General features: G+C 56.0%; 7 protein-coding genes across 7 annotated transcripts; 3 read left to right on the forward strand and 4 right to left on the reverse strand.

Moving 5' to 3' along the window:
• Positions 1-23: 23 nt before the first annotated feature.
• On the reverse strand, positions 24-3,278 carry OT_ostta07g00090 (Amine oxidase; the record flags this gene model as incomplete). Its single annotated transcript, XM_003080068.1, has 1 exon — positions 24-3,278. The coding sequence occupies one exon, from the start codon at positions 3,276-3,278 to the stop codon at positions 24-26; it is 3,255 nt and encodes a 1,084-aa protein (XP_003080116.1).
• Positions 3,279-3,511: 233 nt separating this feature from the next.
• On the reverse strand, positions 3,512-4,636 carry OT_ostta07g00100 (unnamed product; the record flags this gene model as incomplete). The annotated part of the gene is made up of 1 exon (XM_003080069.1): positions 3,512-4,636. The coding sequence occupies one exon, from the start codon at positions 4,634-4,636 to the stop codon at positions 3,512-3,514; it is 1,125 nt and encodes a 374-aa protein (XP_003080117.1).
• Positions 4,637-4,723: 87 nt separating this feature from the next.
• On the reverse strand, positions 4,724-5,566 carry OT_ostta07g00110 (Rhodanese-like domain; the record flags this gene model as incomplete). The annotated part of the gene is made up of 1 exon (XM_003080070.1): positions 4,724-5,566. The coding sequence occupies one exon, from the start codon at positions 5,564-5,566 to the stop codon at positions 4,724-4,726; it is 843 nt and encodes a 280-aa protein (XP_003080118.1).
• A 163-nt stretch (positions 5,567-5,729) lies between these two features.
• OT_ostta07g00120 (ABC transporter, conserved site) lies at positions 5,730-9,932 on the forward strand (the record flags this gene model as incomplete). The annotated part of the gene is made up of 1 exon (XM_022983691.1): positions 5,730-9,932. The coding sequence occupies one exon, from the start codon at positions 5,730-5,732 to the stop codon at positions 9,930-9,932; it is 4,203 nt and encodes a 1,400-aa protein (XP_022839329.1).
• Positions 9,933-10,307: 375 nt separating this feature from the next.
• OT_ostta07g00130 (Ubiquitin-conjugating enzyme, active site) lies at positions 10,308-10,944 on the forward strand (the record flags this gene model as incomplete). The annotated part of the gene is made up of 2 exons (XM_022983692.1): positions 10,308-10,408; positions 10,518-10,944. The coding sequence occupies 2 exons, from the start codon at positions 10,308-10,310 to the stop codon at positions 10,942-10,944; spliced, it is 528 nt and encodes a 175-aa protein (XP_022839330.1).
• Positions 10,945-11,206: 262 nt separating this feature from the next.
• OT_ostta07g00140 (unnamed product) lies at positions 11,207-11,838 on the forward strand (the record flags this gene model as incomplete). Its single annotated transcript, XM_022983693.1, has 2 exons — positions 11,207-11,299; positions 11,401-11,838. 2 exons carry the CDS (start codon positions 11,207-11,209, stop codon positions 11,836-11,838), a joined length of 531 nt encoding a protein of 176 aa, XP_022839331.1.
• Positions 11,839-11,987: 149 nt separating this feature from the next.
• Positions 11,988-13,550, reverse strand: OT_ostta07g00150 (Ham1-like protein; the record flags this gene model as incomplete). Its single annotated transcript, XM_022983694.1, has 1 exon — positions 11,988-13,550. The coding sequence occupies one exon, from the start codon at positions 13,548-13,550 to the stop codon at positions 11,988-11,990; it is 1,563 nt and encodes a 520-aa protein (XP_022839332.1).
• Positions 13,551-14,167: the final 617 nt, after the last annotated feature.

Here is a 14,167-nt window from a genome sequence, read left to right on the forward strand (position 1 = left end):
TACAATTTGTACAATTTCGAAGCTCAAATCTTCCTACAGCATAAGAGCTGTTCGTTCGCATCGCGCGTCCGTGTACAGTGGGCGCTGGAGAGATGATCGGGACGTATGTGCACGAGGCGTTCGTGCCGGGCGTCAGGAAGAAAGGTGCCATCGTGATACTCGCATCCAAGTTTGCCGAGCCAAGTGTTCCAAGCAATGGCATCCTTGCATTTAAACTTGGCAGTCGCATCGAAACTCGGCGGCGCTCGGCGAAAAATCTTGCATTCGCAACACTTTGCCCAGTTCACGTCGTCATGTAACTGCGTGCCAGCAGATCCGCCGACGATTTTCTTCTCATGAACTTCTACTCTACCTAGATTCAAGATGTTCATCGCCGCCGCGTTGCCCGTGAGTACGGCGCCGTGAACACACTGCGCGCCTTCGATGGAGCAGGCTTCACCAGCAAAATATACGCGGCCACCATGTTCAGTGGCGCTCAGATTTTTTACGTCTTCGACCGATGAACCAACCTTCATGTACGAGTAAGCGCCGTACGAGTGCTCGTCCTGGCCCCACCTCGTCACCTTTGAGTCTAACGGTACTGGAAGCTCTTTCAGTTTGAACATCTTCTGGAGAATTCGGCACACGTCTCGGACGACATCGCGGTCGTCTACTTTACCGTCAAAATCATTCGCGTACGGCGGTGAAACATGTGCTAAAAGCGTATTCTTCTTCCCGTAGGCATCCAAGTTGAGAAAGCGGTATCGCAGGTCCGTACACTGCGTAAATTTTGCCTTAGGCCAGAACACTTCGGCGAAGCGCATGTATATCTTGTTCTCAGTACCCATCCCAAGACGTTTTATCGCCTTCCATTTCTCATCGCTGAGAGACGGCTCGAACGCGATCTTTTGCTTTTGTAGGACCCCCAGAGGCACCGTAACTATGACGTAATCGCACTTGATATTCTTTCCATTTGAGCACTCAATGTCGTACGAAATTCCGTCATACTCTCGAGTCCCGAACTTGTTATGTCGTTCATTTTCTCTCACCTGAGTGACACGTGTAACCGCATGCTCGTACTTAATGTCCAACTGTTCTTTTCCTTGTCCAACCAATCGGTCTACGATGAGATTTTTATAACCATCGACCACCATCCCATCGCTCAAATCGATAGGTTCCATGGCCTCAGCCCCCTGGCCTTTGTCTCCCGAGTCTTCTGAAACGATATCTCGCTCTAGCAGTTCTTTTGCTTCGAGAACTTCGTTGTTGAACGTTCGCGCGATGCTAAAAGACATCTCACTCATCGGCGAGACATACGCCCATGTGACGGTTGGTATGTTTTCATAAACTGGTTTCAGTTGGGAAAAGCGCTTGTCACCGTTGAGAAGTTGACTAGTTATTTTATCGGTGGCGTGGTTGAAAGCATCTTCTAGTGAGCAGTCTTCAGTCACATGTTGATCGACATGAATCCTTTGCGTTGGCACCGGTTTGGCGTTAATAGCCGCTGACTCTAACATTCCGCTGGATACCGGCGGCTTGATGGGTGAGTAGAGTTGTTGCATCTCGTCTCTCGACTCGTCCCGAAACATGAGTTCAGTCGATTTTCGAACCAGCCTGAAGGCTTGTTGTACTATTTTTTCCTTGACGCGACCGCCTTGCACCGTGTCATACCATAGAGCTCGTTCACCCCAGCCGGCGCTGTAGCCGCCGCCAGCATTATTCAGTGTAACTTTGTTCTCCTTAGCGATCACGAACAGTGGGTTATACGTGTGACATCCGTGTACAAACGAAGCCCCAAGATCAACATTTATACTCGGTAGACCGTACTCCGTCATGGCGCTCATCTCAACGGTGTGACAGCGTCCGCCGGCACGATCGCGTGATTCAAGAACAACAACTTCAACACCGTGTGCTTTCAAACTCCGGGCTGCGCTCAATCCAGCCGGCCCCGCACCTATGACGACCACGGTGGGTGGCTTGTGTCCGCCCCAAGGTTGTATTGCTTCCGCATGCTTCTTCTTTCTCGCTCCATTTGTTCCCTTTGTCTGCTCTTCCACCTTCTCGTTCTTCGTTTTTCTTGCTGTGACCTTCAGTACTTTTGCGAGAGCGGATTTGGACGTCTCTGTAATTGCGCCTGATGCAGGTTCTGGGTTCATCCTTTTTAAGCCCTTCGACTTTTCAGATACAGTAGGTTGATGTGGAATAGGCGCCACCATCTTTCGTCCACCAGCACGGTTTACCTCGTACCTTTTTACACTTTTTATTTCGCCTAGCTCTTTGAGCGTATCAGGCTCGTCAAACCTCGCACCCTTAAAACTCGATTCTTTCTCAAATTGCTTCCATAGGTCTCTTGATTTTCGGGCCTGTTCTCGTAATCTACCGAGCACTTTCTCCACAGCTTTCATCGAGCGCAGTCGCGTTTGAGTACAACCAAGCGACTCGTCCCCTCTCGCATTGCAGTTTGGAAAACCGAGCACGTTACCGGTGACATGATCGATCCTGAAAAAAGTGGAGTAAAATTTCTTCGCTCCGCGTCGACCCACGGTTTCTAGTTTAGTCTGTAACTGGTAAACATCGCCATCCCACCAAGTAGTCACGCCGGTTTTGCTGGGCTTTGACGGATTGTGATTCTTTTCAAGTACGTCGCGCAATGGGAGTTCTACTAGCCGTGCTTCTGTCGCTAACTTTGCCGGATTATCCAAAGGTGCCACCTCTCCCTTCGCCTTTGCGGAACAAAATTTGATGAACTCTATGTCTGTCCTGATAGCCTCATCATTTCCCGCACCCAAGAGCATGACTTCGTTCTCTCCGAGCACTCGAACCGCACGATATCTCGCTCGCGATTCAGCGTCGGGCAAGAAGTTAGATATGTCAAGAAGTACGCCAGGCACTGGCTCTTCGCCGAAAACTTCCACCATCGTCACCGCGCACCACTGTGTGGAACTTGCTGAGTCCTTGCCCGATTTCAGACTCGCACCGGCGCTCGCAACTGTCTTCTTCGCATCACCGCCCTTTGAAACCTGCTGCTCGTTCGATCCGTCACTTGGCACCCGCCGCACAACCGCCTCAGGCCTCTGATTGCGTGTCACTTGAGTCTCCAACCTCGAGCCCGCTTGCGCGTCCAAACCTCGCGGCGCGTCTCCACCTCCACGTGACGTCGTAGGATCGTTTCGATCCATACCGAGAGCGACTCGATCACTCGTGACATTCTCTCGCGCCTGCGATCGCCCCGTCACCTTTACGTCGTCCGCTCTATCGCTCTCGTCTCCCGAGACGTCGAAGTTTGGCTCGAGCGGCATCGAGGCTTAATCGCGTACCGAATGCGTTCTTCTGCGGCGACGACGTCACGCGTAATGAATCGCGGGCGCGATTGCGGTAAATGAAAGAGAGGATCGTTCAATCGCAACGCGAGAGTGCACAGTCCGTGAAATTCGACGTGTCGGTGACTGAAGCTCAGGATTCTCTCACTGCGCGACAGTACAGTTGACTAGTTCTCTCTGTTTTCAATGCTCGAGACTGTTATAATATATTGTCAAGGGTATTTCGTGAGCACACGCTCGGTCCACTCACCACCGTGCGCACCGCCCCGCTTCTGAAAGATGGAACACGAATTTTGGAACACCTTGCACGGCTCAAGGAATGATATTGTCACGAAAGGACCAAACGGCGTTGAACCGTCATCATCACGCCCGCCGTTGCTTGCCAGGCGCCGCATTCGCTCGAGCCAGACTCGAGAAAGCGAGTTTGTCAGCGTACTGTGGACGATGACGAGCCCACCTTCTGCGTCGACGCGGTGCCACCAGTCTTCGAAGAAGCCTTCAATCCTGTTCGCAGCTCCGAGATCGATCCACAATAAGTCAAAGTACTGCGTCTCTGATACCGCCAGAGTGCTTGGTAGCTCTTTGTCGAACGCGTCCGTGATGTGAACGTGGAGGAAATGTCGGTATCCGAGCGTCTCGGCAATATCAGTGACTTTGTGCGCCGTCGTGTGCTCGTGAGCACAGTTATCAACGATGTGCAGTCTTGCGTCTCTCGCGCTGTAGTCGTAGTCATTCACCGCCCACGGCACGTCACCCAGACGCGCGGCATCGCGCTCGATCATCGTGTGGTAGCGTTCTATCTCATCTTCGTTGTCTACGAGCGCCTGTAGGAGGAACATGCTCGTGTAACCAGCGCCGACTTCGAGTATTCGCCGAGGCTTGACGAATCGACAAAGGGCGTACAGAAGCGGTCCCATGTTCTCAACGCCCATGTGCAAATCATAGAGCGGTTCCACCAGCTCGAGAAATTTCTCATCATAAATACCGCGCGCGCCACGAATATAATCGCGCGCGTCCCCGTGGATGGTCTTCTCTTTCTCGCCCTTCGTGGACCCGTCGCCAGAGCCGTATCTGGCGCGTCTCTCGTCCGATGCTCGCGAAAGCACCTCATCTACTAAAGCCTCGGCATCTCGCGGTGACACACCGCACTCGTCCACGAGCAGCTTCTTAGCGCGCGTCGTCCAATCATCGTCGACGCTATCGAGGAGGAGGTCTCGGGCGAGCGGGAGTTTTTCCGAGGAGGCGCATTCGACAATCATGTCGACATACCAAGGACATCCGATCGATTCGCACGCCTTGGTGAGCGCGGTGTCAAGGGTAGAGACGTCATCACACATTGGTTCGAGTCTGACGTCCGCGCGAGTCCGACGCGTGTCTTGGACTGGAGAGACTATGAAAGATGTACTGGAGAGACTACGCTACGTTCACGACGACGCCTGCTGGAATATCACCAGAGCAAGCAAGAGTACGAGCTGCACGAGGACGCCCGGCGCCAAACTAGGATCAGGAAGTAAGTTACTATACATGAGCGTGCGTCTGGTCCGGTCGCCGACAGCGTCGAGTAACGCTCCGTACTTTTCGCTTTCGAACTCCAATCCTCCCTCGTCTATGAGTGTCGGAAAGCCGCCGACGACGTATCGGACATCCGTGTATCCGGCCTGCACGAGCTCAAAAGCCGCTCTCAAGCTTAAAGAATCACCCCGATCGCTTATAGACGTCGAACCGGTGTTCGGAGCGATCGAAAGATCGCCGCCGCGAAGGTCCAAAAGGATCACCGTTTCTCGGCGCGAGCCGTTCGTCAACTCGTCGACGCGCTCGATGAAGGATGCGTTTCGCTCCTTCAACCCACCTTTGATGCTCAAAAAGTAACCACTCGCCCGACGAATTTGGTTACTCATTGGTACCAGGAACGGCGCGCTCTTCGTTCCGCTCAGACGCCACTCCTCGTGTTCGAGAGGTTGACGGACGTCAATCACCGCGCCTCGTCTGCGTCCGCGCACCACGGCCCGCACGTCCTCGATCGACGCCTCTCTCACCGCTCGAGAAGACGCGAGATAATCATAAATCTCCGAATACGGCGGGCTCCCCGGTCCCTTGCCCGGCTTCACCCCATCGCGCGCGCGCGCGGTCGACTCGGTGGCGAACCGTCCGAAGCTCGCGCGTACGAAAACGCCCGCTCGACGCGCTGGAGGCCGACGACGACGCCCACGCGCGGGCCCGACGCGCTCATTCGTCGCGATCGTCGTCGTCGCGCGCGTCGCGCGCATCGTCGCGCGTCAAGTGTGGTGCGCTCGATCGATCCACGCGTCTCGAGCGTCGCCGTCGCGTCAACGTCATCACGTGTTCCTCTCGGCGCGCGCGTTCGTCCGCAGTTCGCGCCTCGATCGCCCCTCGCGCGTACGTCCGTCGCCGCCGCGGTGTTCTCCGAGCATGGCGTCCGACGCCACCGCGCGCGACGGGGCGCTGGCGTCGTTCGTCGACCATCTCGACCGGGACGCGCGCGCGCGAGGCGTCCCGCCCAAGGTGGAGGTTCGCCTGAATGACTTTGCGTGCACGCTCGAGCTGGACGCGAAGAAAGCGAGCAGGGAGATACGAACGGTGCCAAAGGTGTTCGCGGACGCGATCGTGTCGCCGATGCGAGCGCTCGCGAGCGCGGTGAGGGGGAGCGAGGACGGAGCCAAGGCGAAGACCAAGCTGGAGGTTTTGCGCGGGTGCGGAGGAACGTTTCAACCGGGATCGCTCACGCTCGTGCTCGCGCCGCCGGGACACGGGAAGACGACGTTACTCAAATCAATCGCGGGCGTGAACCCGATCGCGAGCACGGGTTCGATAACGTACAGCGGGCTGACGAAGGATGAGCTCGAGGCGAGCGGGACGTCGTTGCAGCGTCTGTGTGAGTACGTCACGCAATTAGATGAACACTTGCCGTATCTCACCGTCGACGAAACAGTGCGATTTTCGCATGAAAATGCGTGCGTGGTTCCGAACGGAGAAGGGAAGAAATCGCACGACGAAAAAGTGGATAAAGTCATCGAGCTGCTCAGCCTGGAGTCGTGCCGCGATACCATCATCGGCAATGATCTCATTCGCGGCGTGTCTGGCGGTGAAAAGAGGCGCGTGACTATCGCAGAAGCTTTAGTCAAGAACGCACAGGTGCTGTGCATGGATGAAATCTCCACCGGCCTCGATGCCGCGGTGACGTACAACATCATCGCCGGTTTGAAGCAGTGGGCAACTAGGACTCAAGGCACGTGCATCGTTGCGCTTCTCCAGCCAACGCCAGAGGTGGTCTCCCTGTTCGATGAGGTGCTTCTCCTAAAAGAAGGTGCGCCCGTGTACCATGGACCAATAGACCAAGTGAAGAGCTACTTCAGTGGTTTGGGATTCACACCGCCGAGCGAGAAGGGCGCCGACTTGGCCGACTGGTTGATCTCGCTTCTCGTTTCTCCACGAGAGGTACTCAAAAATGTGGGAACAAAGATCACACCAGAAATTCCCACTACCGTCGATGCGATGGTCACTTCGTGGAGGCAAAGCCCAGCGTATGACGTGAAAATGAAGTCGACGTGCACACCGACGGACATCGAACTGAAGTCGCCCTTCGCCAAGAGCCAGTACTCACTCAGCTATCCTCGTTCTTTCGCCGACCACTTTAAATCGGTTTTCGTGCGTCAGTACAAGGTCACACGAAGAAACACGCTGTTCTTGAACGCAAGGATCTTCGGAGCGTGCGTGACATCCCTCATTCTGGGCTCTGTCTGGTTTGATTTGCCTCTAGAGCGAGGATTCGAAAAACTCGGCATGCTCCTTTTCTGTGTCTTGCACATTTCCTTCTCCAATTTCTCCGAGCTTACTTTCAGCGTCGAACAAAAGTATGTTGCTTTCAAGCACCTTGACTCGAAGCTGTTTCCCGAGCTCACATACCTTGCTTCTTGGGCCATGGTCCACCTTCCGATTGCCATCGTTGAGACGCTCATCTTCAGCTGCGTCCTGTATCCTATGGTTGGATTAAATCTAGCTTTCAGGAACTGGGCGTTCTTTTACTTGCAGCTCGTGCTAGTAAACGTTGCGATGGCGTCTTTCTTCCGCGTCATCGCTTTGCTTGCACCGAATATGGAGATAGCTCAGACGTATCCCGGCCCATTCATCGCAGTCATGATCTTGTTTGCGGGTTTCTTGATCAGCCCGGACAAAATGGGGGGATTGAAGTTCATGTACTGGATCTCGATCTTTGCTTACTGCCTTCGATCACTCTGTCAAAATGAATTCTTATCGAGTTCTTACGATACGCTCGTTCCAGTGGACACTGTCGCCGCCGCATCATTCATTACAAGCAACCCGTCCTATGAGTCGACTTCCATGAATGATTTGTGTACTCAAGGGCTGAGCGGTTTCCCGGCGTGCGGCAACATGGGCGAAATTATTCTCGATACGATTGGGATCACCTCTGATACTTCATATAAGTGGGCTGGCCCCGGCTTCTGCGTCGGATTTTTTGGACTGACTTTCCTCATCGGGTTGCGCACGTTGTACACCGTGCGTATTCAACGCAACATAGGCTCGAGTAGGATCGAAGAAAAGGCCGAAAATGAGGACGCGGTTATTCACATGGGTATAGATGTTACTGCCGCTCAAAAGGCGATGGAGTTCACTCCCATGGCAATCTCGTGGAAGAATCTTTGCTACACTGTTCAAGTTGCTGCGGCGACTCCTCAGTCTGGTGATAAGAGCGAAGATAAACCCGACGGAGATAAGAAATATAACAAACGGGAGAAGACCGTATCGAAGCAGCTTTTACACAACATCACATCTGCGGCACAGCCGGGTCGCATGCTAGCTCTCATGGGGAGCTCAGGCGCGGGTAAGACAACACTTCTTGACGTCATCGCCGGTCGCAAGAATACTGGCGTGACAACTGGAGAGGTCAAGTTGAACGGTCATGAAGTGCAGAAGGAGACGTTCGCTCGGCTGACCGCCTATTGCGAACAACGGGACATGCATAATGAATTCACAACAGTCAGAGAGGCGCTCGACTTCAGCGCAAAGCTCCGTTTGGATCCTTCCATCAGCGATGAAACTCGATCTGCCTTCGTCGATGAGGCGCTCCAAATTCTGGAACTTGACTCCATCGCGGATAGAATGATTGGAACTGCTGGTAGCGACACCGGATTGGCTCCAGGTCAGAGAAAAGTGCTCACCGTGGCGGTAGAGCTCGTTTCCAACGCGCCTGTGTTCTTCTTGGACGAGCCGACGTCTGGGTTGGACGCTCGCAGCGCTCTCATCGTCATGAAGGAGGTCAAGAAAGTCGCCGCGCTCGGACGAACTGTGATTAGCACAATCCACCAGCCGTCGACGGAAATCTTCATGATGTTCGATGACATGCTTCTTCTTCAGCGCGGCGGCTATCAAGTGTACTTCGGTGAACTTGGTCAGGAAGGCTCATCAATGGTAAACTACTTGCAGTCACTCAACATGTCGATCCCTCTTCCAGCGGGAATGAACCCGGCGAGCTGGATGCTCGACGTCCTCGGCGGCAGTGACTCGAGCGGTACCGCGAATAAATCGGACAAGCAGGCTATTATCAACGGGAAAGGTAACATGAGACGCTCGAGCAGTGGCATTGCATTGGATGGGATGATGCTCGACAAAAAGTTCCTCGAGAGCAGTGAGGGTAAGAAAGCCATGACGCTCGTGAATGAGATTAGCGAGCGGGGCGCGAATGATCCGATGTTCAGCTTTAGTTCTCCTTACGCCAGATCGTTCAAAACGCAGTTGAGTGCGATTCTTGTCCGAACAAACAACGCACAGTTGCGTGATATAGGTTACAACTGTGGCCGCATTGGTATTCTGACAGTTCTGTACATCCTCTTCGGCGTCATCTATCTCGATCTGGATACCTCAGACGAGGCTGGTGTGCAGTCCATGGTGGCTTGTGTGTTCATGACGACCATCTTCACTGGTATCATTTGTATGAACAGCGTCATGCCAGTGCGAGTACGAGAGCGCGCTGTGGCATTTCGCGAGCGAAGCTCGTTCATGTACGACGCCGTTCCCTTTTCCTTGGCGCAAGCTCTTATCGAGGTCCCATGGCTCATCGTAGTGAGTCTTTGTACGGTTATCCCGATGTACTTTCTCGTCGGTATGATTCCAACTGCTGAGAGACTGTTCTTCCACATTCTCATAAACTTCATGGTGTCGTTCACCTTCTTGAGTTTCGGGCAGGCTGTGGCGTGTCTTTGCTCGACCATCGAGACTGCTCAAGCTGGTACCTCTGCCTTCATACCGATATGTTTTCTTTTTGGTGGCTTGTATTTACCGCTTCCTCAGATCCCTGTGTACTGGCAGTGGGCTTATTACATCAATCCCGTGTCGTACTCCATACAAGCCGTCGTCGCTCCGCAGTTTGAGCGACGCGGTTGCACGGGTCCGTATCCCGGTGGTAACTGCCCGACGATTCAAGCCTTCCGAGGGACGTACTTTGAGAAGATTGATACGTTATCATACGTCGAACAAAAATACGACATCAAGTTCTCTGAGCGCTGGATTGCTTGCGGCTACCTTGGCATCTTCATGTTCGGCATGCAGTTCTTGCACTCGTTCTTCTTCAAAACGTCCAACGTCGTCAAGCGCTGAGCCGAGAGCGTTTCCGATCGGACTCGCGTCTCATTCTTTTATTTACTCATTCATTCATTCATACATATATATTCGTTCAATCTCCACCGCAATGACCGTTGATCGATTTCATCGTCTCCTCGAGACCGTCGTCCTCTGGCCCGGCGTCCCGCGCCTGCTCGCCTGGGTGTCGGCCCAACGACCGGTACCCTCGACCCGCGACCGTGACGCGCGCCGCACTCGACGTCGCGCGTTCGGGGCGACGCCGCGCGCGAACGTTCGCGCGGCGCTCTCGATCGTCCGCGCGCTCGATCCCGTCGCGCGTTCCACGCGGCGCGCGTCGCGGTCGCGAGAGTCGCGCCTCCGTTCCCCTCTGCGCCGGTGCGCTCGGTCGCCATGAGCTCGAACGGGACGAGCACCATCGCGGGAACGTCCGGGACGACGAAAACGAACGCGAGCGATGTGCCCACGAGTGATTCCGCCGCCGTGGCGAGGAGGTGCGAGCGACGACGAGAGAGCGCTGGGAGAACGCGCGCGGGCGCCGCCGCGGGGGAACGCGCGACGCGCGGAGTCTGACCGTTCGCGCCTTTTTACGCGCCCAACCAGGCTGCAGAGCGAATTGATGAGCCTGATGACGAGCGCTGATAGTGGAATCTCGGCTTTTCCGGACGGCGATAACATCTTCTCGTGGGTCGGCACGATCGAGGGCGCAGCCGGGACGTGTTACGAGAACCTCAAGTACAGACTGACGCTCTCCTTCGCGAACGATTACCCTTTCAAGGCGCCAACGGTGAAGTTTGAGACGCCGTGCTTCCACCCGAACGTGGATCAGTACGGAAACATTTGTCTAGACATATTGAAGGAAAAATGGAGCCCGGTGTACAACGTGCGGACGATCCTCTTGAGCATTCAGTCGCTCCTGGGAGAGCCAAACAACGATTCTCCGCTCAACGTCGCTGCGGCGCAGCTTTGGGCGTCGCCGGAGGAGTACAAGAAAGTGTTGCTGAAAAAGTACAAAGAGTCATCACCCTGAGGTTTGCGAGCGACGGCACACGAGTTTTTACTAGAGATTCCGATCCCGCGACGACGACTTTCGAAGCACCCGCAGCGGCGGTCATCTGAGACGAAGGACCGCCCTCGCGTTTGTCTTCGAACGTCTTCGTGTTTGTAAAACACCCCATTCTTCACGGAAATCAGAGATTCACATTACCGCCGTGTGCCTCCTCGTTCTCTCCCTCGCGTCGTCAATCGCTCCGAGTACCGGCGCCGTCACTCCGCGACGCGCGTCAAAGAGCATGGAGACGAGCCTTCGTTACGACTCCAACCGTCGTGCGCTGTGCCTCTTCGCCAAGGAACGATTCACGAACAATGAAGATGTCGTGTTGACGGTTCGTCTCCGTTCGCACGTCGCATCGCGCGTCGTCGCGCGACGAGCGTCGCGGAGGTTTGAGTGACTGACGACGAGCGCTCTCGAGACTTCTCGCGACAGGTTTCTGGTAGTCTCGACACTCGAGACGGTCGCATCGACGGCAGAGCGCACGTGCGAAAACGTTTCTTCGCTCCGGCGCGAACGACTCCGCTCGCGCCGGATCGCGCGGACATAGGGTTGACGTACGAGACGCGGAGGGACGACGTGCGGTACGGAGCGCGCGTGCGAAAATTATTGGACGTCACGCCGTCGGGAAGTGGAATGACCACGCTGGGAATTCGAGGCGGGGTATCGTACGGGATAAAGCGTCAAGCTGCGGAGATCGAGGGAACGATAGAGCTCACGCACAAGGTGTTCAATTTTCAGGAGGATCAAGACTTGCGCCTTCGGCTCGGCTATGACGTTGCGACGCGCAAGCCGTACGCAAATTTGCGCGAGAACAACTGGAGTTTTCAGACAGATTTCCAGAGGAGCTGGAGCGTGTGTTACGATCTTTAGGTGATTGCGAAGAGTAGACTTGTGATCTTAAAAGATGTCTAAAGGCGATGCGTTTATCTAACAGTGTGTACACGATACAGTTTCACTTGAGGCAGTGCGCTAGTACTACAGGTACCGTAGATCCGTTCTCCTTTCAACGCTGCCTCGCACTATACCACAGACGGAATCGTACGAAAGTTGAATTCGAATTTTAGTGATTTAGTCTTGAGTTTGCGCGACAGGATGTCAAGAGCGTGCGTACCAGAGCTACTTTGGCGCGCTACGCTGGACTTGGCCTCAGGAGTGAGATCCGTGTGAGCGAAATCTTGACCAGTGACGTTGGCTCCTCGCTTCGACGTCTCCTTTCGTTCATTTGGCGGAATCCCGGGAAATCTTGGTGGCGATCGCGCCACGGGCGCGGATTTCACGTTCGTGGAGGGAAAGACCGTATTCGTACCGCCTTTCGGCCTACCTCTGGGCTTCTTCGTGGTACTGCCCTGAGGTCTACCTCTGGGTTTCTTCGCGACGTCGTCCGTTCGCGCGCTCGCGCGCTCCGCCGCAACACGATTGGTGAGCTCTTTCTCCCTTCCGTCCTGGATCACCTTCATGGTACTGCCCTGAGGTCTACCTCTGGGTTTCTTCGCGACGTCGTCCGTTCGCGCGCTCGCGCGCTCCGCCGCAACACGATTGGTGAGCTCTTTCTCCCTTCCGTCCTGGATCACCTTCGTGGTACTGCCCTGAGGTCTACCTCTGGGTTTCTTCGCGACGTCGTCCGTTCGCGCGTTCGAGCGAGCGATGGCAGGCTTGGCACACTTTTTTCGCTCCTGAGAAGATTTGTGGCTCAAGAGCAACGCATCCAAGGGTGTCACATCCTCGACGCGTCCTTCTCCCTCGGAAAGCTCCGAAGGGCTCGTATCTTTGTCGTTCGATAGACCACGCACTGGTTCACGCTCCGAGGGCCGTACCGTATCGATCGAACCTTCTGACGCGATGAACGCGACGAATTGCTCGATCGCGCGTCTCTGAGCTGACGTCTTCACTCGCTCCTCAAACGACAGCTCCACGAGCGTTCGCGCGCTGCCCTTCGGTTGGAATATGCGCCTAAAGTCACGCTCATCTGTGGTCGCCCCATCTTTTGGTGGCACGATTTCGCCTTCGAGCTCACCACGGAAGAAGGAAACCTCTCCGCTTTGAACGTGCGCCGCCGCCACAGTGCACGCCATCGTCGCTCTCCGGTCGAGGAATCGTGAGGCGACGTCCCAAAGTCGGTCGGGTCCGAGCTGTGCGTTCGCGTGCCGAGTTAAAGGACCAGGATAATCTCCGATCGAGTGAATTTCCAGGGTATCGAGCCCGACGGCGACGTAATCAGGGTCGCCGCTCAATCCCTCTAAGAGGTGCTCGTAGATGCTCGTCGCGGCGCCTCCGCCCTTGTCGCCATCTTCCCGTACGACGGCCGATTCACGGAGCACGTTGATCGCTTGAGACAGTCTAAACTTCAACACATCTTCCGTCGAGCCCTGAATATCGATCGTTCGCACGCCGACGAGGCCGTAGAGGACGCTCCGGGGCGGCGACGTCGCGCGTTTCGTCGCGTTCACCGTCTGCTCCGCCAACGCGAACGCGCGCGCGATGTCGTCCTCGGTCCCTTCATCGCACACGACGTTGGCGATGCGCGTGATCCGCGCGCGTTCGCCCTCATCTGCCGCGCGTTCGCCCGTCGGCGCGCGCGCCATGTGCGCGATTCCGCACCGCGCGAAACCCGGGTGTGCGTCCGCGTCGCCCCGCGTCCGAGCGCGTCCGCGTCCGTTCGCGCGTCCGCGTCCGTTCGCTCGCTCGCGGGCGTCGACGTCGGATGCGATTCGACGCGGGTGCGATTCTCTCGCGCGCGGATGACGACCGACCGAACGATTCTCCGGCGACGCCGGATTTTGACTAATCTCCGTAATGGTTGTGCACACCTTTTCTTCGTCTCCACATCGTCTTCGCTCGCGCCGAGTACGTGATCACGCGCGCACGCGATCGCGCGTCGGACGCGCGCGATGGGCGACGCGCGCACTTCGGGTGCTTCGTACGACGGTCGTACATTTTTCCGCCGCGGCCGCACCGCGCGCGGGCGCGGGCGCGGCGACGCACGCGCACGCGCGCACGTCCACGGTGTCGAAGAGAACACGTCGGAACGAAGTGACGCGTCCATCGATTTGGTACCGAAACACGGAGACGTCGTCGAGGCACGTCCGAGCGCTCGGCGCGCGCGCGGGCGCTGGACACGCGCGCGCGCGACCGCGGGCCTTCGCGCGCGTTCGCCCGCCACGGACGTCGAATCGCGTCGGCGGTCGAGCGACGACGCGCG

Source organism: Ostreococcus tauri, assembly GCF_000214015.3.
Source record: "Ostreococcus tauri WGS project CAID00000000 data, contig chromosome 07, whole genome shotgun sequence".
NCBI lineage: Eukaryota > Viridiplantae > Chlorophyta > Mamiellophyceae > Mamiellales > Bathycoccaceae > Ostreococcus > Ostreococcus tauri.